Consider the following 26,367-nt stretch of genomic DNA (forward strand, 5'->3'; position numbering starts at 1 on the left):
TATCCGTGAAGTTATGTTCTGAATTTGCATATGGTGCACATAAAGTTCATTTCTTTGGCATTTCTCACTTCAAGGCTGATAACTGCTCCATTCTTTCTTCTATGACACACACCATTTACACACAACAGATACTGACTTACATTCCTTCACTGAAATCAATGATTTTTTCTCAGTGTAAGCTTCATAAAATGTACATATTTAAAGACCAGTCATAAACCAGGCATGGTGGCACACACCTTTAATCCCAGAACTCAAGAGGCAAAAACAGCCATATTTCTGTGGGTTCAAGGCCAGCTTGGACTATATAGTTCCAAGCCATCCAGAGTTACAAAGTAAGGCCCTGTATCAAAAAACAAAAGCAAGAAAAAAAGCTTTCTAATGTCTAGTTTCTCATGATTTATTACGGATGCCTGAATTACCTACTTGTCGGTTAGTTGAAGCTTTTCTATTGCCCTTTCATAGAGACTACACTGTCAGCTCATGCTTTCCTTTTACCATCTCCCTAAATCTTCCTAAGGCCACAGCCTAAGTGCTGCTCTCCGGAATGTGTCACCTGTTTGTGTGTAACCTGTCTCAGATGGGCTACATAAAATCTGCCTGTCCAACCAACCTCATTTATTTCCTGCCAATGAAACCGCAACCTAGCAACCTCCTGCCCCAGTGAATTTACTTGCATGAGAAATTAACTTTCACTGGATTACCCCACTGAGACTTTGAAGGATCATCTATACAAGAAGTTAATATCAACACCAACCTTGATGTGCAAGCCATCTCCTAGAAAATGCTGGAAGATGTTTTACCGGAGAACTTTACAAGATATTTACATCCCTGCCATCAAAGAAATTAAGCATTTTGACCACTACTCCACTTTGTATAAAGTGGCATTGACTTTCTCAGGCTGTCCAAGAGGCCACGAAAAATGAAAAAGAAGGAAGTTGGGCAGCATTTAAAGATACCAAAAGTATTGGTTGAAAAATGAAAAGGTTAGCCAGCTAATGTTGTTGGGTACAGAGACTGAAACTGATGAGAACACACAATAGACAGTGTGGTCCAATGGAGCAGGGTCCCTGGAGCAGCAGCTCTGAGAGTCTTTGCCAGTGGCCAGGATGCCAGGAGGGATGGCTTCCATTTGTTGTTAGTCCCTGCCTGAAAACTGTCAGTGAGGATGTACCTCAAGCAAAGAGGAGGTACGTAGATACCAGGTCAAACCCATCCCCACACAGCAACCCACATTTTCCAGACCCTCTAACAAACTCTGTAGCTACCAGTTTAGTGGTATTCTATTTCTGGTGACTCCTCAACCTTGGGGAGAAGCCTTGAAACTCTTTGCTGTTTCCTTACTTTGCTACTTTGGGACTACTCACCTTGAGACACTTTCCCCTTCTCCACGTGTAGAGTCTGCTAGAGCTGTGCTAAAGGAACTAAGGAACTTTTTATTCAGTGATGTAATCCCATATAATAGTTTCTGGGTGTCTCTGTTGCTATGTGGTCAGGTGATTGCATTTCCTATACCAGACTAGCAAGCGGGTGCTAGGCTGCTATGAGGGGTTCTTTTGATATTTAGGCTTTATTATAATTATTATTTACATAATGCAGCTTCTGAGTTTTCGCCTCCAACATATTAGAACCAATATAGTCAGTTTTTTCTTTTTGAGGACCCTCTTGAAATATATGGGTTTTTTTCGTGCAAGGAGTTTGTCTTAAGATGGAATCTTTTTCCCCTAGATTTGGAAAGGAAGACAAGCTAGAACATCTAAGCAAGTTATGGGAGTTTGAGTAATACAAGACATGTAAATGAGGAGACTTAGACATGATATATTTCCTGTGATTAAAAGTTATTAAATATCTAAAGTCAAAGTTCAAACACACATTTATTTATGAATTGATAGAGTTCTCTCAAATTGCTGATCTGTTTTTGGTAGCTATACTGGCTAGTTTTATGTCCTCTTGACACAAGCTATAGTGATTTGAGAGGAAGGGAACCTCAAGAAAATGCCTTCTTGAGATCAGGCTGTAGGCAAGCTTGTAGAGAATTTTCTTAATTAGTGATCAATATGGGAGGGCCCAGCCCATTGTTGATGATGTCATCCCTGGGCTGGTGGCCCTGGATTCTATAAGAAAGTAGGCTGAGGGCTGGAGAGATGGCCGGGTGGTTAAGAGCACTGACTGGTTAAGATCACTGACTGCTCTTTCCGGAGGTCTTGAGTTCAATTTCCAGCAACCACATAGTGGCTCACAACCATCTGTAATGGGATCTGATGCTCTCTTCTAGTGTGTCTGAAGACAGCAACAGTGTACTCATATAAAATAAATAAATAAATCTTAAAAGAAGGAAGGAAGGAAGGAGGAAGGAAGAAAGGAGGCTGAACAAGCCAGAGGGAATAAGCCAGTAAGCAACACTCTTCCATGGCCTCTGCATCACCTCCTGCCTCCAGGTTCCTGCCTTGTTTAGGTTCCTGTCCTGACTTCCCTCAGTGATGGACTATGATGTGGAAGTGTGAGCCAAATAAACTCTTTCTTCCCCAAGTTGATTTTGGTCATGGTGTTTCATCACAGCAACAATAACCCTAAGGCAGTAGCATTCATAAGGACTGGCTTGAAGAACAACAAAATGTATCTCTGGTCAGGATTTATTTTAAAGTGTTTGGTTTTTATCTGAGCTTTATCTAAATGCTACACAAAAGTCAAAAGTGCCTGGAACTAGAGATCGCTCAGTGGTATAGAACACTTTTTGCTTCCCAAAGAACTCTGGTTCAATTCCCAGAATCCACATGACAGCTCACAATTCTCTACACTCCAATTCCAGGGGGATTTGACACCATCTTTTGATTTCTGCAGGTACCAGCCATGCATGTGGTGAATGTATGTACATACAGGCAAAACATTCATACATAAAAAAAAAAAATCTTTTTCTATGGAGAAAAATGTTAAAAGTACCAGACTGGTGCAACCAACTTTCTAGGTGTTCAATAGCCATGATTAGTGGTCATACCAGTGTGGTTATAGGTATTCAAAGCCAGATAGTTTAGTCTTTGCTTTCTATGGTCAACTAGGTCCAAGGGGACATACCCACCACCAGTGTAAAAGGTCTCCTTCTCTCTACATACTTGTCAGCATCCGTTGTCTGAGTAGTAACCATTCTACATAGCTGAAATACAATCTCAATATAGCTTTAATTTGCATTTCTCTAGTGCCCACCTACGTGTAGTATTTTTCTCATATATCTATTTGCAATTTGTCTTTCTCCTTTGGAAAAGTACTTATTCAGATCATTTGCTACTTTTTATGACACTTAAAAATAACTTTTGTTAAATTGGCTTTTGGCAGTCTCATACGTGTGTGTAATGAATTCCGGTTATTCTTACCCCATTGTCTCCTGTCTAACTCTCCTCACAAGTTCCTTGCTTACATTTGTGTCTTTTAAATTTTGCTTTGTTTAACCTGAGCCATCTGTGTGACCATGACTTAGGATAGAGGTGTCCTTTGGAGCTTGGTGATTTTTACCCATGACTTTATTTATGTGCTATGTTACTTTAAAAAATAATATTTGTATGCATGTACTCTCAGAGGCCATAGAGAGTGCTGTATGAGTCCTTGGTATTACAGGTGTCTGTGAGTCCCCTGATGTGGGGGTTGGGATCTGAACTTGGGTCCTCTGACAGAGAAATAGAGATTCTTAACCGCTCATCCATCTCTTTAGCCCCAGTGTTATTTTCACTAATTTATGAAAGGTAAACCATACTTGCATTCCTGGAATAAAACCAACTTGATAGGACTGAATGGCTTCACTATAGAATTTTACCAAACTCTTAAAGAAGAAGGAATGCTTCTCAAACTGTTTTGTAGGATTGGAAGCAAGAGAACTCGTTGTATGTGTGTTTGTGTCTGCGTGAGTATCCGCACATATGTATGGGAGCGTTCTCAGAGGCTAGAACCAGGCATTGGGTCTGCTGGAGTTGGAGTCATGAGCCACATAAGCGGGTGCTGGGATCTGAACTCTGGCCCTTTGCCAGAAAAGTGAGCAAAGTGGTCTCAAGAGTTGATGTATCTCTGTAGCCATAAAGAAGGAACTCTTCCAAACTTATTCTACATATCTAATATCCCCTTGCTATCAGATTAAACTGTAAGGAAGAGTCCTCTCCTACTTCCAAAGCTTCACGTCCCTAGCATGGCCTCTCAAGCCCTGTGATTGGGCCTCAGTCTACCTGCCTAGACTCATCCCCACTCATTCTATCCATTATCCTTTTAGTTTTAGAGAAGGCCTAGGACTGACTCAACTCACTGCCTGTTGTTGCTTGACGTAGGGTTTTCCTATCCTGACTAAGACCTAATGCATCTAAGGATTCTGTGAAGGAAATAGTTACCTGGCAAAAGTAACTGATAGGAAACTTGAGTGTCGTATAGCGAGAACAAGAAAATGTGGGCACCTTACCAGATTCTTTGGAGTAACAAGCAAATCACCACTATAACAAATGGGCATAACTTGTTAATGCTGGTGTGAGTTCTGTTCCCCTGGGAAAACTAAGAATTTAAGTTCTTGACCTGGACCCTGCAGCCTCCACCTCTCTCTTCTGTGACTACCAAGATTGCTATATTTTAGTGAGGCAGAGCCTTGTATTTATAAACCGCACATTGTCCTTTAGAAGCCAATCTAAGTGTGTCTAAGGATACACTAACAACTGGTATTCATTGCTTTTCATTCCAATGCTGTCTTGCAATGTTTGAAGCTTTGTTAAAGCAGTTAAAAGATTCATCGAGACTTGAAGTCAGCCCTTAAACAGGCAAGCCAGCTGGGTTAGAAAATGTTTCATTTGATTTAGGATGTGCGGTAGTGTTGCTGGAGGAAATGTACTTAATAGACATTAACGCTTGATAAAATAAACATTAAACAAAACTTAGCAGCTCTGTGTGCTCTGCTCACTTGCAGCCCCTGAGACGGCAAGGATCCTAGTAACAGAAGACACAGCTCATGTCCTGTAGATTTAATAAGCTGCCTCAGAGGGGGAAAAAAGCATGATGCCCAGCTACTATTACTGAAAACAAATCCGGCCTAATATGCTTAGTGGTAGAAAAGCCAGTTAGGGACTACGTGGTCACTTCTACAGTCGTGTCCTGGACTAGCAATCAAAATCTGTGGTTACTCTGCACTTAGACTACAGCCATATATTATTTTTAAAACTATATGTCTTTAACTCTCTTAGTAATAAATCTCAGTTTTGTTCCTTGAAAGGGGGTCCAAGAACAAGCTTTTAACACGAAGGCCATAGAGAAGGGAGACTTTTAGAGAAAGAGTAGACAGAACAGCCCAGGGGATCAAGGGGCTTTTGAGAAGCAGGAAGAGTTAGTATTGTGGGTTTTTTTTGTTGTTGTTTATTTTGGTTTGGTTTTTGTTGTTGTTGTTGCATGGAAACTAAAACCTTCTGCTTCCCTAACCCATGCTCACTGAAATGGTTAAAGCTGCTACATGCACAGAAACAAAATCCCTAAGCACTTGTGAGGTCTGTATACCATAGCTGTCACACAAGAACAATTTAAAGGGCCTGTCCATGCGATTGTAAGGTAACCAGTGGCGAGGTGGCGATTCTTCCGGGCTGTGGGCAGCAGCAGTTGAGTTATTCTTCTGGGATAGACAATGCCACCTGACTCTTGCCCGGCTACTCAAAGATTCTCTGATGACTTAGAGGCTAATAACGCTGAGGATTTTGTGACTTAAAGAACTCCTTAATCCGCTGCTTCCGGCCTACCGTAAACCCAGGTCTTGTGTTACATACAGGCAGCTTGGAAGAACTGCTAGGCAACGTTTCTGCTTCCCTTTTGGGGGTTTAATTGAGGGACCACCTGGGGCTTCCTTGATGATTTTGACCAGGATGGACTTCTTTGTTATGCTGCTCAGGGTATCACTCTGAGGAAGCCTCAGCTCTGAATAGCAGCAGCAACACAAGCCACAAGATGAGTGAGATTAGCCAAGATGCCGTGGAGCGCTACCTGGAGGAGAACCCTTGTTTTGCCAAGGAGTACTTTGACAAGAAGCTAAGGGTGGAGGCACTGGGGGTGATCTTCAAAAACAGCCATCCAGGGGTTCAGGCAGCCATGTCTCTCCCTGAGATGACACAGGTGGAGGAGTCGGGCGTGTGCCTGGAGCTACTGCAATATATGCAGGACGAAGCAGGAAGCGCCGAGCAGGTGGCTCACAGGGCCCTGCAGAGGCTGGCTCAGCTTCTACAGGCTGATTGCTGCAGTATGTTCATGTGCCGAGCAAGAAACGGCATACCGGAGGTGGCTTCCAGGCTGCTGAACGTCACCCCAACTTCTAAGTTTGAGGACAATCTCGTGGCCCCTGACAAAGAAGTTGTATTTCCGTTGGACATTGGGATAGTTGGCTGGGTCGCTCATGTGAAGAAAGCCCTTAATGTCTCAGATGTCAAAAAGGTAGGTAGCCCTTCCTGAAGTGGGGCAGACGTCTTGTCAGGGACAAGGGGGAACTGAAGGGAAGGAGATGGCAGACCTAGCCAGGCTGGAGTTAAATCAAAGTACAAGGTGCCCAGTGGAGCTGGGATTTCAGAGGAGAGGTGAATACATCTTTTTTGGTGCAAGTGAGTCTTGATGTGAAATTTTAAGTTAGGCTTTCCTAGATATGCCTAGTGTGTTCCTCCATTGCTTTGGGGAGTACTATTCAGCCAAGCCCACCAGTAGCCAGCACACTGAAGGCTAGCCTAGCATAGGGACCCTTTCCCATGCCTCTCATCATAACCCTTGGAGGTTTCTCTGGAGCAAACTGGCTCACAAACAGTTCACAGTCCCTCCTTGAGCAGCACTCAGAGCACAAGCCTCAGTTTCTGCCTGTGCTGCTTTCCTACCCACACCCCAGTACTGTGATTTACTATTAACAGAAGAGGACAGCGTTGTATGGATGGAGAAGAAGAGTCAGATGGCAGCCCCTGAAGTGCTGTCTGTGCAGAGTCCATAACCTGACTCGTGACTAAGGGCAGCTGAGAGGTCGGAGCTAATCTCCAAATACCTCCGGAAGCTGATTACAGAAGGCTTGCACAGACAGGGGGGATCAGTGTGTCAAACATTAGCAGCACCGTTCCGCAAACAACTGCAGGGCGCTCCTCAGGTACAAGGGTTGATGTGTGCTCTGGAGACAGCTTCTCTGGACCCCAGCTAACAGGCTATGTCTCGACACCTGAGTTTTTCTAGTGAGAACATACTTTTTCCCCCGTCTCCACAGTTGCAAAGACATCAAACGTCAGAATCTGACATGCACATTTTTTTTTCTAAGACTTTTTCTCCCTAAGGAGAATTGGGTAAAATGATTTCTGGTAGGGAAGATGATGATGTGCCCCTGGGCTGTTTTGTCTGTCCCTGGAGCTTTGCTATAAGGATGATGAGCCCGAGGACAAAGCATCTTCCCCTTCCCTTGGCGCTCCTGATGTTCAGAACAGGGTGGAGAGGTGTGAATGTTGAAGCCAGACATGCTGAGCTCAGTGGGAGACAGAAGTCTCATTCGCTGTCCTTGTAGATTATAAGCACTTTGTCTTGTCCGTTGCTGCTTTTCAACTCCAGCTATACGTTAAATCCAATTAATAATACCGATGCTTGCAACTCCCAACACAGCAGCCATAGCAGACTCTGGAAAGTGGCCTCCCCAAGTGGTACAAATATGCAGCCAGTGCTGAGAACCATGGGTCTATTGGGTGAGCAGATGCAGGAGGTATGGGATGGCAAAGCCTGGTGACTCTGTAGCCCAACCCTCTCCGGTGTCACACAGAAAGTTCGATGTCACAGCACAGTGTCTCCCCCAGATCGCATGACAGATGGCTGTGACACAGACGAGCCAGGACAGAACCAAAGCCTCCCGGCTCTGACCAGTGCCCTTCCTCCACTCTGCATTGCTGCAGCTTCACCAATTTTGGCCACTGCAGTAAAATCTGCAGCAGCCAAAGGTTGGAGCCGATGTTTAAAGTGGTGTGGGGAACACTCTTTATCTTTCCATCACATTTGCCAGCTAATAAAGGGTTTTTCACATCTTAGCCTTATTTGACTTTACAAAGACTCTTTGCAGATGCCATGGCCCAGGACTGACATCTGTGCCTCTGTAGTTAAGAGTCTGTTCGGGGTCAGAAAGGTAGCACATCAGGTCTGGACTACGGGATGGGAAGACCTGGTGACTCTGTACCGCCCCCTCTTCTGTGTCACACGGGAAGTTTGAGGTCATAGAATGGTGTCTCCCCCAGACCAAGGTTCCCAAGGCTCTCCTTTTTCAACACACCACTGACCACACACATCTGTGTCTACCCTGCTACCCAGAGGAGAGGTGTGTGTGGTCATAGATACAGAGTTGGCTGCTCCTGACCATGAAGACCTTGAAGGTAGGTAACAGGGAAGCCATGACAGTGCTCCGATAGGCCTGCGTGCAGATCTACATCTGAGGTCACTGTAATGGACTGAGTTTTCATCCCAGAGAATGGAGACAACCAAATAAAATGATTGACTCATAGTAGTTGCTCAGTTAACCACAGAAAACGTATGATTGTCTTGAAATGAGCAGGAGCTTGGAGACCCGGTATACAAGGTCAAATAAAAGGCTCAGTAATATTGATGGTTGGAACTAGGTTAAAAGGAGGACAACTTTAAACAACAGGAAGCTGAGAGATATTCCCCTTACACTGCTTCTTTTCCTGTTGGTGAAGCTGGCTAACTGCTTGGGTGCTGCTCCATCAGACTGGTGGGAAAGAGGGCTGCCCAAGGCTGGTGTTTTCAATAATTAACTAGATGTTTATAGATCCGCTTCCTCCCTTCTCTCTTCTCCTTCCTATCTCCTCTTCTGCCTCCTGACCTCTAGAGTTAGCCGTGTTTAAGTAGGTTTTAGCCTTTAGACCCACTGAGTTAGCAGAAATGCTGTCTTACTGCTCCAGAGTCCCCCAGTTGCTTCCAGGATCTCCTTTGTAAAAACACCTTTGGAAGAATTTGGGAGTCCATAGAACAAAATATACTTTAAAAAAAAATCTAGAAAGTTTCTTCTCCCTACATCGATGGACAGTTTAACCTGGGTTTTCAGATGTGCTAACAACTCAGCACTGACTTTTGAAAGTTAAAAGTTATCTTCTTCTCAAATGGCCCAAGAGCACTTAAGAGCACATGCCTGACTTCAGAACCCAGATTAGAGTGATGTCAAGTACGAAATGTGTCTGGAAAGACACACCGTCTACTTCCAATTGCTGGGCCACGTTTCTGGGATTCCAATTTTTCAGTTTGTGCACGCGACAGCCATGTAGTAGGAAGCTGGCACACGTGGTCATGGGTAGCAGGGTTGAAGGAAATAGCATCCGAGCAGTGAGTCAAGGGAAAGAACTTACAGGAGCATAGAGATGCGCTCACCAAGGGTGAGCGTGACAGGAAGCAGAGGTAATAGATAGAGGGGCCAGCAGGGAACTGTGGCACCCGGCAAAGCACTGGCCCCCGAAGGAAGAGCGTCTGGGACACAGGACACCTCTACCCTGCTGAGCACCCAACTTCTTCTTTGACTAGAACTGGTGAGAAAAGTGAGGACTAGAAACAAAGCGGACACTGCGGAGAGAAAACTGCTTTTCTTTCAGGTGAAGGGGCGGGGAGTGGGCAGGCTTCTCTTTCTAGTGTTTAGCCAGTGTATGCTGGGGCGGGGCATTCTTTTCTTTTCTGTATTTATCTGGTGTCGGCTGTGCACAAGAGCTTTCTGCCCATGGTGTGTCTCGCCATTTTTACACTGTGAACTCTGGCCTTTATGCGGCACCACTTTTCTGCATTAGATTGAAAAACACGGAACCAGGCAACAGAGGTGTGCACGCCTTTAATCCCAGCTCTTGGAGGCAGAGGCAGGTGGATCTCTGAGTTCAAGGCCTGCCGAGTCTACAGAGTGAGTTCCAGGACAGCCAGGGCTACACAGAGAAACTCCATCTTTAAAAGAAAAAAACAAAAACAAAAGAAAAGAGAGGAAAGGAAAAGAAAGATAAGGCATGACAGACACAGAGGGTAGACGAGGATAACAGAGTTAGGAAATCAGGGGAGCCCAAAAGCTTACTCCAGAACCTTCTCTCTTATGCCTGCATCCTGCAAAAGAAATGATGTTCCCTCTTAGGGAAAGAATACACAATATATTGCTGAGGAGAGGCACTCAGTTACCCAGCACCCCCATTTGTTTCACAAGTAGGCCCATTTAAAGCATCTCCCGAAGCAGTCCTGTGTCTCTTAGGTTGAGCATTGGAATTACACAGCACACCTAAGAGCCTAGATCATGTGCAGAACATAGATATTTGGATTTTACAGGTTACGGCAGTCTGATTTACCTGATGGGTTCCCTGTGGCACAGCTGGGAACTGATTCTCTGACTTGAGCAGTGAGTGTCATTGCCCAAGTGGCCCTTGTTTGGGTGTGAATTCTGGCCTGTAAATCACACTTCAAGTGGACTCCCACACTTTCACTTTGGGAAACTAGACAGATTCCAGCCTCCACAGTTTGCTGCTTTCAGATGTATAATCAACAAAAAAATGAAAATAATTCCATTTACAAAAACAACAGCAACAACAACAACAGCAAAAACTCCACATATTTTGGGCCATAGCGTCTTGTCCCTCTAGAGAGAGTGTTCTCTGAAATAACAGAGCACATAAGTGCCTCAGCAACCCATTTCCTTTGACTTTGGGCACTTACGTTCCCCAACTTCACCAATCAACTCTTGCCACGCTAGGCATCAGCAGTAACTTTGCAGCTGCTATAAGCTGCTATGGATCCAAGAAGATCCATTTTTCCATCTTTGCTCACAAAAATGAATAAATTAATTAATTAAAAAATTATGAAAGGAAAGACTTTAGCTTGAGATAGCCTTGAGGAACATATAAATACTGACAGTGGCAAGGTGACCTTTTCACACAGTTGAAGGGGGCAAGAATTTTTAATGTGCAAGACAAGATATGCCTGCAATCCCAGTATTCAAGAGGCCAAGGCAAGTGGATCTCAGAGTTCAAGGCCAGCGTGGTCTTCATAGCAAGTTTCAGACCAGACAGGGCTACACAGTGAGATCCTGTCTAAAAAAAAAATCAATCACCTAGTGGTAATGGGATCAGCCTGTAATTCTAGACTCAGGGAGGCAGAGGCAGGCATATCTCTGTGATTTCAAGGCTAGCCTGGCCTATAGAGCTTCCTTTCAGGACAGCCAGGGCTACACAGAAAAACCCTGTCTCAAACAAACAAACAAACAAACAAACAACACGTCCAAGCTTTTGGGACACCCAGTGGCTCTAAGAGGCAAGTTCATAGCACTAAGTACCTACAAAAAAAAAAAAAAAAAAAAAAGAGTGATCTCATTCTGTAACTTACCAGCACACCTGGAAGCTTCCAGATCAGTGGTTCTCAACCTTCCTAATGCTGAGACTCTTTAATACAGGTCCTTGTGACCCCCCAACCATAAAATCATTTCATTTCTTCTTTGTAACTATAATTTTGCTACTGTTATAAATCCTAATGTAAATATCTGATATACAAGATATTTAATCTGTGACCCTAAAGGAGTGGAAACTCATAGGTTAGGAACAGCTGCTCCAGAACAAAAGAAATACATCACACCCAAAAGGGGCAGATGACAAAAAAAATCATAAAGCTATTCAGTGAAATCAAAATAAAATAGAAACAAACAAAAAATTAGAAAGAACAATGAAAGAGTTGGTTCTTCGGGAAAATCAATACGATCAAAACCTTATTCAAATTAACTGAAAGGCAGAGAGAAGATTCAAGCTAACAAATCTAGAAATGAAAATGACAACAACAGACATCAGGGAAATCCAGAGAATCATAAGGACATACTTTAAAAAACCTGTACTCCACCAAATTGGAAAAAACCTTTTAAAAAATGAAAGTTAAATCAAGGTCAGATGGGCAATATAAACAGACATATAATCCCCCACCCCAGTGAAATAGAAGTTCTCGGTGAATTAAAAGTCTCCCAACCAAAAAATCCCAGGGCCAGATGGTTTTAGTGCAGAATTCTACCAGACTTTCACAGGAGAGTTAATGCCAATACTCCTCAGATTATTCCACAAAACAGAAACAAAAGAAGCGCTGCCCAGTTAATTTTCTGGCCACAACTACCCTGATACTGAATTGCATAAAAACCCAGCAAAGAGAGAGAATTAGAGAACAATCTCAGACAAAGTAGCAGGCTACAAAGCAGGAAAAGACTTTTACCAACTATACATCTAATAGAGGGCAAGTACTCAACATATAAAAAGCAACCTAGAAAAGAGCTAGAAATCAGGAAAACTCAATTTTAAAAATGTGTCAAACAGATTTCTTAAAAGAGGAAATGCAAATGGCTGATCAGCACATCAAGAAATGTTGAACATCCTTAGTTATCAGAGTAAATGCAAACCAATAAGATTTTCTTATTCTAGTTAGAATGGCAATGATCAATAAAGCAAGTGACAGCTCTTGCTGGTTAGGAGGTAGAGTAAGGTGACCACTCCTCCATTGCTAGTGGGAGCACAAACTTGTCCGGCCGCTAATGGAAATCAGTGTGGTGGTTCCTAAAGAAGATGGGACTAGATCTACCTCAAGGTCCAGCTATTCTCTTGGATATATACACCAACGATGCTGCATCCTACCCTAAATACACATGCTTAACCAGGCCCATTGCTGCCCTATTCATAATAGCCAGAAACTGGAAACAACCTACATGTTCCTCAGCAGATGAGTGGATAAAGAAAACATGGTACATTCATACATTAGAGGATTGCTCAGCTAGTTTAAAAAAAAAAAACTGAAATCATGAAATTCTCAGTTAAATGGATTGAACTAGAAAATAAAATTGTTCAGAATGAGGAATCTCAGACCAGAAAAACAAATATGGTATACATTCACTTATATGTAGATATTAGTTGTTAATTCAATGATAACCAACCTACGATAACAGAACCATAGAGGGTAGAAATCGAGTAAAGGACTGGGAAATGGACAGATGGATCTCCATTGGAAATGGAAATAGGGTAGTAGTTCTGGGTGTATTGAGGGTAGGGGCGGGAACAGGAGGATCAAGTGGAGAGAGGAAGAGAACGGGGTGGGGGGAGAGAAGGGAGGGAATCTGGGGAGGGACAGCTAAAATTAAGGGCCATTTGAGGGGTAGTATGGAAATCTAATACAATAGAAACTTCTTAAAATATATACACATATGAGGATGATCTAAATGAAATAGCCAAATAATGGTGGGGACAGAGTCCCAAATGGCCATTTCTTGTCACCAAATGAAGCTTCTAGTACTGGGGCTGGGTTATATCTAATTGAGTTCTTGGCTAAAGAGATCTCATGGGAAATGCCCAATCAGGCTGTTGCCAAGTCTGTAAGTTGCTCTCCACAAACTGACTTCAAGTCCCCGTTGTTTAAGACAACACCCACACACCTTATTGAACATGGAGGTGTCAAGCTGGTGTCTACATAAAGCCTTCACTCCTATGTTCTAGTATCTTTGACACAGGAAGGTACTCTGCATGCTACCAAAGGAGAAATGTAAACACCAACCCAGCCACAAACCTATTGATCTACAATGTGTTCTCCTTGTAAAATATACTAGGGCAATGATGGCACAAAACTTGTGGGCGTAACCAACCAATGTCTGATTTGACTTAAGACTAACCCCATGAGATGAAACCCATACTCAACACTGCTTGGGCAACCAAGAACCTTCAAGTAGATGTCTCAGGGGCCGGAGATAAAGCCAAATACTGTCATTCTAAAAACAAAGCAGAATTCTAGGACTAAAATGACTCCTAATGACATTCTGCTATACAGAATCAGTATAGCAGTACTTTAGATCAGTGCCTTGCTCAGCCTTCATCAGAGAAGTGTCCTCCTGTAGCAGATGACAACAAATACAGAGATCCAGAGACATTATCCAGGAAGTGAGAGACCCTGGAACATTCAGTCCTAAAAAAAAATGAGTGTCTCTATCAAATCCCTCCTCTCAGGGCTCAAGGGTGTAAGCAGAAGAGGAGACGGAAAAAGTGCAAGTACCCAGAGGGGATAGAGGACACTAAGAAAGCAAGGCCCTCTAAATTAACAAGATGAGCAGATATGAACTCACAGACTGAGGCAGCATGCACAGGGCCTTTATGGATCTGCACCAGATAGGGTTCTAGAGCTGAAAGGAGAAATGGACACAGGCCCCCATCCATCGGAAGCTATCTCCAATTGATAGCCACTTGCACATGAAAGTTTATTTTCCTTCAAAAGAGTCTCACCGGTTAAACAAGCTACTGTAAATGGTAGGCTGCATGCCCAGCAGGGGATGGACAATGAAATGAACTCAGTGCCGGTCCTTTGTGTATATATCTTGGTTTCCAGTGTAATGTTTTTATATGGTTCATGAGTGTGTGAACAAGTGGTCTGTTTCTTATGCTTTCTGGGTTTTTTGTTTGTTTTGTCCTGTTCTAATGTGTAAGTCTTCGTTGTATCTCAGTACTTTATTATTCTCCCTTAGACTCCTGTTTTTTTCTAATGAGAGACAGAAAGGGGGTAGATCTGGACTGGAGGTGAGATGGGGAGGAACTGGAAGCAATAGAGGAAGAGGAACCATATTCAGGAAGTATTATATGAGGAGGAAAATCTATTTTCAATAAAAATAAAAACAAATTGTCTTTAAAAATAAAAAGAATTTTTAACATTTCAAAAACAAATGTGCATAAATAAAAATTTCATGAGACTTGTTCCTCCAGCCAAAGGGGCCTTCACTCTGAAAATCCAAATCATAAAATTGACCCCCAAATCATAAAATTATTTTTGTTGCTACTTCATAGCTGAAATAGAGGTTTGTCATAGGTTGAGAACCAGTCCCCTTGAAAGAGTATTGATTTTTACTTGTTTTGCTAGAGAGGTTTGTGGTTCTAACTGTACATTTTGCATTTGCAGTTAAGTGATGTCTTTGTGTCCAGTGAGCTTTCCTTCCCTGCACCACTGTAGCCCTGCTCCCCCATTTCATCTTCTTAGCACCTCACTTTCCACCAGGCTGTGATTCCACCTCTTTCTTCCTGCTCCAACCTTCTCCTGATCCAGATAAGTTTCTTCTTGGGTGGAAGATGAACATTCTGGAATGGTGGAACCACTGAACCAGAGCCATTTGTGGGTAGGATTTTAATTAGAGAGTGTCTTAGACTGTATGATTCAGTTCTATTTTGCAAACACATGAACTTTTTCTATTTTTTTCAGAACAGTCATTTTTCTGACTTTATGGACAAGCAAACTGGATATGTCACCAGGAACCTGCTGGCAGTCCCGATCATGACGGGCAAGGAGGTTCTTGCTGTGGTCATGGCAGTGAACAAAGTCAACGCTCCCGAGTTTTCCACGCAGGATGAGGAGGTACTGCTAACCTGATGTTTGGCCAGACACACCGGAAGTGATCTGTACAACTAAAGGAAGGGATCCCAAGGGTAACTTGTTCCTCTCTGTGGCCCGTAGGTCTTTTCCAAGTACCTCAGCTTTGTTGCTGTCTCCCTAAGGCTGCAGCACACCAGTTACCTGTACAGTGTGGAGTCCCGGAGAAGCCAGGTAACGGGACAGTAACAGGAGTCATTCCTTGCTCATGTACTCTCACAGAGGGACCACAAAACAGCAGCAAGTCAGAGCCCTCTTATCCCTCACTGGGGCTTAAGCCACCTGGAGCAGATCCTCAAACCTTAGTCCCTAGTATCCTCACACAGTCATCCCTCCACCCAGGGGTCCTCCCAACCTTCAGTCCTCCATCTGTATGTACAACCAGCTGGGCTTGTTCAGTCCACGTTCTGGGTACCTGTGGGCTTTTCACTTATGATATGATGATTACAGTACCCACCTCATATAGCTGGCATAATTATTAAATAGTCATTAGTTCTCACATGAAGCTCTTAGTTCCTGGGTCACCATCGGAAAAGAATCACTCATTTGTGGTTCATTGTTTCCATGGGATAGAGGGGGAAGAGAGGCATATTGGCAGCCATGATCCTCAGGTCCCCCATTTGTATAATACAGGAGTGGGTCTTGAGATGAATGCATCTAGGTTCCTCACCATTCCAACTTTCCAGGTTAGGTTAACTCTGAGTCATGTGACTTCTTTCCCAAGAGGTCCAGTGACAGCCCTCTGATACTGGAGCCTTTGAAAAGATAAGGAGGCTTTGTTGATTACACTGGATCAACCATGTATCCTCCCCTTTCATAAACCCATGATTTGGGAAAGGTCTATCCATCGCCCCACTTAGAGAACCCATGATGTTTGTTGATGGTTCAAACTACAACTGCAGTTTCTTGTGAGTTGTGTTCATTTTTTGGTACACTTCATGTTTTCTTTGAACTAATATTCACTTTCTGTCTCTGTCTCTCTTCCTCTCATTTTTGTTGTTGTTGTTCTCATTCTTCCTCCTCTTCTTCCTCCTCTTCTTCCTCCTCCTCTTCCTCCTCCTCTTCCTTCTCCTCCTCTTTCTCCTCCTCTTTCTCCTCCTGCTCCTCTTCCTCTTTTTTTCCTCCTTCTCCTCCTTCTGTGTCTTCCAGATCCTTATGTGGTCAGCCAATAAAGTATTTGAAGAGCTCACTGATGTTGAGCGACAGTTTCACAAGGCCCTGTATACCATCAGGACATACCTGAACTGCGAGCGCTACTCCATTGGTCTTCTGGACATGACCAAGGAGAAGGTTTTCATGTTCCATATGCCTCATCTCCCCTCCGTCACCTAGAAAATGCATACCCAAATGAAACATGGTCCGTTGACAAACGGATATGCTATGTAAATAACCAGATAGCAAGAACTAGCTCTGTGAAGGCACAGAGCTAACGGGAGCAGTAAGGAGCAAAATGACACAGGCTTCAAGTTTGGCTTTTCTATTCTATACCTGTATCCATCACCAGCAAGTCTCCTGTTTTGATTAGTTAGTAGCCTTTAATTTTAGACTAACTGTATGGTTATAGCAAACGGAACAGAAAGTACAGAATGCCAATATCACCCACTATAGAACTGTTTAAATTACTGGTCTCTCTTGGTTTCACTTTGATAGGTAGGTCATACTCATCTAGAAAGTCACCTGTTTCTTTAGGTTTTTTTTTTTTAAGTGGGGTTTTTTGTTTGTTTGTTTTTTCAGTTTAGTGGAATATAAGTTGTTAAGATATGTTCTTACAATTCTCTGAATTTCCTTGGTATCTGTTTTATCTTTCTCCCTTTCTTTTCTAGTTTTATTAACATGCTCTCCTCTCTCTCTCTCTCTCTCTCTCTCTCTCTCTCTCTCACACACACACACACACACACACACACACCTGGTTGGATTACCTAACAGTTTGTCACTTTTATCTTTTGAAAGAACCAATTCTTTGTTTCATTGATTATTTGTATTTGTAATGATTTCTTTCATGATCTTCACTATTTCTTTTCGTGTGCCGCTTTGGGTTTGCCTTGTTCTTGTTTTCTCAAGGCCCTAAGGTGAATCCTTAAGTCATCTGTACATAAAAGCTCTGACTTTTTTAATGTAGGCACTTACAGCTGTGACTTCCCTCTTAGAACTGCTTTCTTTTATCCCATAGGTCTGAGTGTGTCTTATCTTCATTCTCTTTCAATTCTAGGAAATTTCTAATTTCCTACTTGATTTCTTTAGTAACCTGTCTGCCATTCAGTCGTAATCTCTATAAGTTTGTAAATTTTCTGTGCTTTCTCTAGTTGTTGATTTCTAGCTGTACTCCATATGGTCAGATATGATACAAGAAGCTGTTTCTATTTTCATGTATTTGTTGAGACTTACTGTGGTGGTTTGAATGAAAAATGTACCTTATAGGATCATGTATTTTAACACTTGGTTTCTGCTTTGTAGCAATGAACCTTTAGGAGGTGGAACCTTACTTGAGGAAGTACGTCACTGTCACTGGTGGTGTGGGGACGGTTGAGCCTTGTAGTCAGTTCCACCTCCTCTTCTCTCCTTTTGCTTCCTGTATGTGACTGCATCTTAGTTAGGGTTTCTATTGCTCTGAGGAGACATGGCAACTCCTGTAAAGGACAACATTTATTTTGGGCTGGCTTACAATTCAGAGGTTCAGTCCATTGTCATCATGAGGAAGCCTGGGGGCACACAGGTAGACATGGTGCTGGAGAGGTAGCTGGAAGTTCTACATCTGCATCAGCAGACAGTGGGAAGAGAGAGACACTGAGCCTGGCTTGAGCATCTATGCTCTCCTGCTTTTTAATAAATGTATTATTGTTTTCAACTGAATGTGCCAATTCCTATATTTTGTCTTCAAGGCCTAATGTTCCTGAGAGCCATTCTATTAGTGAGGCTGTCCGCTGAGCTTATTTGAGTTAGTGAAAATTTTATTTCCAGTATCGTTTCAGCTTGTCTTTTCTTCAGTACATGTGTTCTTTATCAACCTGATTTTTATATCTGACATCGGCTTTCTTCTTTTTTTTTAATGCAGCCATTTAAATGTCCTCGTGGATTTCATTCAGGCATTTATTTTTGTCTTCTTTCATTTCTTTAAACATTTTTATCTTTACTCCTGGAAATTTCTTGTCTGGAATTTCATCTAAGTCACTGTTGTTGGGGGGCATTTACTGTGAGATTTGTTAGATTTTGGAGGAGACATGTGGTCTTGGGTTTTTATATTGTGTTTTTGTATTGAGATCTGTGTCTCAGGAGTTAGATTGTTGATTGCATTAAAAAACTACTTTGAATTTAAGTTACCTTTTCTTCTTCAGATGAAAGCATGTGCAGTGTTCAGAAGAGAACTGGTCATAGTAGGTAGAGGCATCGCTTTCCTTTGTAAAACCCTTGGACACCAGACTGGATCCCCAGCTCTGTCCTGTGCCAGCAATCAACACCCAGAGGGAATATTGAGGGAAGATCTAGGGAAATAGAGTGAAACTTGATTGTGCAACAATTGCCCCTTAACTACTAGTTATTTTAGGGAGTAAAAGGGTATTAATAACACTGTATGTGTAACAGATCAGTTATCATGGGGGTAATTGGTGGCAGGGAGAATAAAAAGAAATCCCAGTAAGACAGTAGTATTGGGATGATAGAGGAAAGTAGAAGAGAAAATACATCAGGCCTGGAAGACAAGATATAGGAAAGGTACATTCAGTTCAAAACAATAATAAATTTATTATTTATAATAAATTAAATTAATTTTTATAAAATATAAAATGTTTATATTTTCTAAAATATAAATTAAAAAAATAAAATATAAATTTTTATATTTTATGAAATATATATACTTTTAAATATATCTAAGATATTTTTATAGGATACATTTCTATATTTTATAAAATTTTTATATAAAAAGTTATTTTTAATAAATTTATTTTAAAGTCCCACATGGCGATGAGGGAATTTAGGCAAGAGGCAGACTGAAAAGAGAGACATGCTCTAAGACAGTGTAGAATAGCCTTGTCTCTCAGATGGTTGAGGCACACGGACCCTATGAGCTATGCAGATAATATTCTTTGGGAAGAGAAAAAAGAAAAAGAATGAGAAGAGGAAAATTTAAAAGGAGAAGGGAAACAGGCAAGCAACAAGCAAGCAATATAAGGCAAGAACAAAGCTGGCCTGCTAAGATGGCCTTGGGTACTAAGCAGGAGGGACAGATGAGGAGGGAGAGAAAGATAAGTAGAGGCAAAGGTTACAAGACTGATGGTCTGAGGCCGGCTCTCCCTCATGCTCCTTCTCTACTGCGCCTTTTGTCATCTTTTTGAGATAGTGTCTTAATATGAATCCCCAACTAGCCTAGTACTCACTATATTTAGCCCAGGGTAGCCTCAAACTCAAGCAATGTTCCTGCCTCAGCTTTCTGAGTTCTAGAATTACAGGTATGTGCCACCATGCCTAAGTTTTTGATAACTCATTTCCAATTTTTATTTCTTAATTATGAAAGTGGCAGTTGTACATATTTATGGATACAATGTGATTTCATATATGCATATGCATAAATTATGAAATGGTTACAGTAATTAACATGTTGATTGCTTCACATAGCAATACCATTTACATCTAGTCTCATAACAGCTTTGAAATATATAGTACATATTCACTTTAGTTGCATGTTTCTGTAATAAGTCCTGTGAATTTACTGCCTGGCTGGAACACTGTGCTATTTGGACAGCTCCTCCCTGTCCTGTTGAAGGCTCAACCCACAGCCTCTGGTAACGACATTCTGCCCTCTGCTCCAGTGTTGGACGTTTTCAGATTCCACACTACATTGAATCATATGTCTGTCTTTTAGTGCCTAGCCCATTACTCTTACCACAGTCTCAGGTTTGCTAACACTGTCACAGTGACACATGGCTGCATCTTCTTTCTTCCTTTTCTTTCTTTCTTTCTTTCTTTCTTTCTTCCTTCCTTTCTTTCTTTCTTTCTTTCTTTCTTTCTTTCTTTCTTTCTTTCTTTCTCTTTCAGTCTTTCTTTCCATCTGTCCTTCTTTCTTTCCTTCTGTCCATTTGTATTTCTTTCCTTCTTCCCTTCCTTTCTTCCATTCTTCTCTCTTTCCTTCCTTTCTTCTCTTTCTTCCTTTCTTCTTTCTTTTCTTCCTTCATTTCTCCTTTCTTTTTTCCTTTCTTTTTTCCTTTCTTTCTTTCTTTCTTTCTTTCTTTCTTTCTTTCTTTCTTTCTCTCCTTCTTTCCTTCCTTTTATCCATCTGTATTTCTTTTCTTCTTTCATTTCTTTTTTTTTAGACTGGATAGTATTTCATTGATAGCCTCTACATTGTCTTTGTCTATTCATTCATTGATAGACAGGTCAATTCCATATCTTTGCTAAAGCTCATATATTTTCATTAGAGAATAATAATCTACCCTAAGGCAGTCTGTTTCTCAGCCAGTGAAGGACATTGTTGCATCTAGTTTGGGATAATTATGACTAAGACTGCTGTAGACACCATGTATAGGTTTTTGTGTACACATATTTTCAACTTACTTGAGTCAATAGCAAAAAAAGGCCAGTTATTACATCATCCAGGGAAACTGTCTCTATAAAGCACTGTCAATCCATCTTCCCAAGTGACCATCATTTTTGCATATCTGCATTCTCACCAGGAGTTAGTGGTCCCTCTATTTGGGGTTCATACATTTCAAGATACATAGTAGTGCACCACCGTTTGAATTTGCGGTCCCCAGCAACAGACAGCGTTGAACAGTTTTTATGTGCTTTGTTCCCATGCTGTTTCTTGTCTGGTGAAATGTCTACTCAGATCTCCTGGTGGTTTTAAGGTGGAGGTCTCTGCTACCTGATGGTTAGATTTCAAGAGATCTTTGCAACCAGAAGTGATAGCACATATTCACAATCCTAACACTCTGAAGGCTGAAGCAGGAGGATAACTTGAACTTAAGACCAGCCTGAGCAAATTGGAGACTTCAAATACTCTGGATACTAGAGCTGCAATTGCAAATATTTTTCTCCCAGTCTCTTCATTCTTTTCTGAGAAAGGTTTCTATAGCAGATATTTTAAATTATAATAATCTCCAATACTTTTATCTTTATACATCATGCCCTTGTGCTGTGTCTAAAAAAACCAACCAAACAAAAACTAACAACAACAACAACATAACAAACTCAAGCTCATCTAGATTTTCTCCTATGTCAACTTCCAGAAATCTTATAGCTCTGTGCTTCATATTTGGGCCTATGAGTCATTCTGAGTTTTTTTTTTTTAATGAAAAAAATAAGATTTCTTTTCTTACTGGATGTCGTGGTTCCAATACAATTTGTTGAATAGGCTAGTTTGTCTCTGTGGCCATATGCCAAAGATCAGTCGAGTGTGAGTGTGTGTGTGTGCGTGTGTGTGTGTGTGTGTGCATGTGTGCACTTCTCTCCAGTCTCTTCCTCTTGCTGATTTCTCTCTCCACTAACACCACACTGCCATGGTTGCCACAACTCTGACGCAGGGATTGAAGTCAGGCACTGTCAGTTCTCTGTCTATGGTTTCAGCAAGGTTTTCTATCTCCCTTGTTCTTGGCTCTCTTATCAGCAAAGTAGGGACTTTTATCAGCTTTGAAAATCTGAGATACGTAAGGTATTGAGTACATTGTAGGTGAATAATGTTAGTAACTATTTGATATTTTGTATCTGAAAAAAAAATCTTAAGTAGAAAGGAAAGTATTATTATTTATAGTATGATGCCCACTCCCACCTTTAATTCTGTTGGAAAGCTGGGATTTCAATACAGCTGATACATACCATTTATATTTCTTGCTATTCATGTGTTTGGCAGTTGTTTTTCACAGTCACTGTTCCAAGTGGGAAACATAAGATGATGCAACAGAAGAGCAGAGTTCTAACACCCACTGTGGGGTTGCAGGCGCTGCTTAGGATGCTTGTGGCTACACGGGAAACCTCACTTTTATCATTTTTCATCTGAGAGACACTTTTATCCAGAAGCCCCTCAACCACTTCCCCCAACCCCGTTCACTGGTCTAAACAGAACCACATACCTGCCCTTAAATTAGCAGGGTGCTTCATGTAGACCTCCTATGGGTTGGGCAGGACCCATCTTTCCTGAACAAATTACCACCTAATAATAAGGTTCAATTAGCAAGAAGGGGGAGAGAATGTGTTGATCAAGGTGACTGACTCTGTTGGCTGCTGTGAGCAACCTTAACCAAGCTTCTTAACCCACCTGGCTTTAGTGCAGTTGTCTACAAAACAGACGCTGCACACTGAGGACATTACACATGGAGTACTTTGAACCATGCAAGTGTGTGGCATGTATTGTTCATTTAATCTTCACAGCACGCTGAAGTTGTGCTGTTCCCATTTAACAGATGAATAAAAGATAAGCAACTTGTATATAGTCACAGATTCATAAGCAACATTGTGGAGAAATACAGATATTTTTCTCAAGTCTAAAATTGCAAAACTATGTAGTTTAACATAAAGTATGTGAGTGTCTATAATTCAGATAAGGCATGGTGACTCGTGGGACAGTTTGTTTAATAGTGTTTAAATATAATTGCCTCCAGGAATTTTACGATGAGTGGCCAATCAAGCTTGGAGAAGTTGAGCCTTATAAAGGACCGAAGACTCCAGATGGCAGGGTAAAAGCAAACATCTTCTGTTACTGTCTGTGTATGATGCCGAGAGCCTGACGTGCCCAGAGGAGAGACATTTAAGAGGGACTCTGCCTGTCCCTCTCTGTCCTGTACAGCTGGATGGGTCTGTGGTTCTCTGCATGGATGACTGCATTGGAGCCACTGGGACAACATTGTGAGACGTGCTTGGGTCCCTTTCAGCTGTGCAGGATGACCTCCTGGGGGGCTGGGTTATTTACAGCCACACTCAACTGCAAGCTTCTTGAGGAGTGAAGGGGGGGGGGGGGGGGGAGGAAGTGTGTTTGCTTCTGTTCCACCATATCCTCGGACCATGAAAACCAGAAGTTGGCAAGTTTGTCGGTGTCTTGGATTCTTCATCTGTCCCATTCCCTTCCACCACTGACAAGGGATCCATTAATCTCTGTTGTGGAGGTGCCTGCTGCGATTAGCCAGTGAGAAAAGACCTGTGCGCTTACCACATGATAAATGTCTGTTTGCAGTTGATAAAGTATGTGGTTTCTTTTTCCCTAATGAAGTCATTAATGTCAGCTACATCTGGACAACAAAAAGCAATCAGTTAAAAAGTAAAGACAGATTTCCTGGTGGTTTGGTAATCAGACTCCCCCAAAAGCTATTTGGGTAAATTCATCTTTTTAAAAATGACAGTGAACCCTCTCTCTCTCTCTCTCTCTCTCTCTCTCTCTCTCTCTCTCTCTCTGTGTGTGTGTGTGTGTGTGTGTGTGTGTGTGCAGTCAATAATGTCTCTCATCTGATTACAAGCCTGTAACTAATATATGAAGAGTTTAGTAATTTACATTATACAGAAAATCATGGCTAGGAAATTAGGTGTTATTCATAAGAATTGTAAAGTGCACATTCCCCAGTGAAGATTATTTTCTTTGGGAAATAATGTTGTGCCCACAATCTCCTTCTTCCCTCCTAGGAAATCATCTTTTATAAAATCATCGATTACATTTTACATGGAAAAGAAGAGATCAACGTGATTCCGTGCGTGTTTCCCTGAAGTAGCCATGGGAGTTGCCACTGGGGTTTGGTACCCGATAATTTCTATATGTGCCAATGACTTTTCTATTCTTCTCCAAGGTCACCTCCAGTAGACCACTGGACGCTTGTCAGTGGATTGCCAACATACGTCGCTGAAAATGGATTTGTAAGTCATCAGACAAACTTACATGCTAAATAACAGTGTGTGAAACCCTTACTAGTTAGTTACAAGATAAATACAACCATTGAACCAAGAACAAATGAGACAAGGGTAAACAGCCACTTTCTTGGCATGGGAGAAAGGAAAGAAGGATCTAGGGAGGGGAATGTGAGTTAATTAGAATGCTGAAATTATAATGAAATATTCAGTTAACTTGAGAAAGATTCATTCATTTCTCCACTTTTTACTCTGAAGCCACACACTTTTCTGCTTTAAAGCCATGGATGTTAAAAGTCAGTGTCTGTGACTCGTGATAGGTTCAATTCCATTTCAAATGCTCAGTGGTCTTAATATGACCATGAATGTTTTCTGTGAGGCCTCAAAGTAAAGGCTGGAAAACATGTCCATGGCAGGAAGGCTAGGTGAAAAAAAAAAAAAAAGAATCAACTGGTTTGGGGCTTTAAATCACATTTGAGAGATCCACAGTCCAAGAAATAATGCCAAACATTCAAGTTATATCATGAAATTAAGGATGGCACCAAAGAGTCCTTAAGCTCTTAAATTATGAATACTCATAGAAACACCGAGATTCTGTAATCCCAACAGTGCCAATCTGAGCAAGAAGATTGCTAATACTATGCCATGCAAAGCTAGATAAGGAAATCCAGAATCAAAGAAAGAAAGAAGAAAGCAAGCAAAGAAAAAAAAAGTAAATATGCACAAACAAATAAGCAAAAGCTTCAGAAGAGTTTCACATTTTCTTTGTAAGTCTAGTGGAAAAAGAGTAGATGTGTTTCGTCTTCTCTTAGAAGGCACTTAACATCGGCAGGCCCCGTGGCTCACAGAACTTGGAGAGCTGGGTAAAATACCCTTTGACCTCAACACAAACTGTCAGGTTTTTTTTCCCCAGAATTTTGTGAGAGTTAGGTAAGTGCTAGTAGAAGTATTTACACCAGAAGTATTCTCCTTGGTAGGAGTATTTAAACCAGGATTTTCCCCAGTCCTTAGCCAGGAGAGCCTATCCCCTCTTTGGAGTTTCGAATTCAAGTCTCACCCAGTGAATCTGAACAGAGCACTAAACCTTTTTGGACTTCAATGTCCTCACCTTTCAATGGAGAAGATGACTCGACCATTACCACCCAGGCGCGAAATGCTATCATTTTAAGTGAAACTCTGATAGAAGTCAAAATAGAGCCTTATATTAAGACCCACTTGTGTATACGACTCAGGTACAGGCAATTCAGAGCAACTAAAAATGGGTATAAAAAACTGTCTCTGAATTCTGTCAGTAAGCGCCACATTTCATAAGGAATTCTTACTGTTGAGCAAGTGAAATGTTGCCTGTCTTTTTCCTCTTTCCCCTCAAGCCACCTTACTTGTAAAAGAGTAAGGCAAGATCAGCTCCCACACTCAAACCTGCCTCAGCAGGGCAGTCTTTCTCTTTAGCTTGGGCTGAGGAGTTGTTGGGAAGTCGAAGGACTTCAAGTGGAAGTGGGAGAGTTAGGAGGAGCAAAGACAGCAGGGAATGTCAGGCAATGGCATAGCAGAAGAGAAGGTAGCTTCAGTAAGCCATTAGCAAATATGGCCTAATGTAGGGAGCATGTCTTAATGTGTTTACTGAGCAGCCAAGAGCTGCGTGGGAACCTCACTCCCAATATACCCTCTCTCACCTTCCTCTGTGGGCTTACATGGTCCCAACCTCAACACGTTTCAGCATGACTCTGTCTCTTGCTTCACAGATCTGTAACATGCTGAATGCCCCTGCAGATGAGTACTTCACATTTCAGGTAAGGGTGGCCATGGCCCTGCCTCGTTCCTCAGGACTGGGAGCAGGGCGGGTGCTCACTCTTCCTTGTTATCCATGGTATCTAGCTTATGTGTGCCTTAGGTGTAGTCAGCATCCATACATGGGGCCCAAGTTCCAAAACTCTAGCTTGGCCAATGACCATCAAGAAGATTCAAAGAAGGGACCTGAGAGAAGAAAGAGAAAGGTGGGAGGTGTGTGTGTGTGTGTGTGTATGTGTGTATGTGTGTGTGACTGTGTGTGTACGTGTGTCTGTATGTGTCTGTGTGTATCTGCGTTTGTATGTGTGTCTGTATGTGTCTGTGTGTGTATATCTGTGTCTGTATGTGTCTGTGTGTCTGTGTGTC

The 26,367-nt window shown here is 42.0% G+C and overlaps 1 protein-coding gene across 3 annotated transcripts in view; it reads left to right on the plus strand.

Moving 5' to 3' along the window:
- Positions 1 to 5,766: 5,766 nt before the first annotated feature.
- Positions 5,767 to 26,367, plus strand: part of Pde6c (phosphodiesterase 6C) — a 49,952-nt gene continuing 29,351 nt past the window's right edge. For 2 of the 3 annotated variants that reach the window (XM_028773502.1, XM_028773505.1), the window contains exons 1-8: positions 5,767 to 6,429; positions 15,229 to 15,381; positions 15,481 to 15,570; positions 16,546 to 16,686; positions 22,983 to 23,057; positions 23,995 to 24,059; positions 24,156 to 24,222; positions 25,956 to 26,003. In XM_028773502.1, coding sequence (XP_028629335.1) covers positions 5,950 to 6,429; positions 15,229 to 15,381; positions 15,481 to 15,570; positions 16,546 to 16,686; positions 22,983 to 23,057; positions 23,995 to 24,059; positions 24,156 to 24,222; positions 25,956 to 26,003 — 1,119 coding nt within the window. In that variant the 5' untranslated portion in view covers positions 5,767 to 5,949. The remainder of the gene's footprint in view (positions 6,430 to 15,228; positions 15,382 to 15,480; positions 15,571 to 16,545; positions 16,687 to 22,982; positions 23,058 to 23,994; positions 24,060 to 24,155; positions 24,223 to 25,955; positions 26,004 to 26,367) is intronic. The other variant, XM_028773503.1, reaches the window with a different exon arrangement.

Source organism: Grammomys surdaster, unplaced genomic scaffold (assembly GCF_004785775.1).
Source record: "Grammomys surdaster isolate TR1022 unplaced genomic scaffold, NIH_TR_1.0 229, whole genome shotgun sequence".
Lineage (NCBI taxonomy): Eukaryota > Metazoa > Chordata > Mammalia > Rodentia > Muridae > Grammomys > Grammomys surdaster.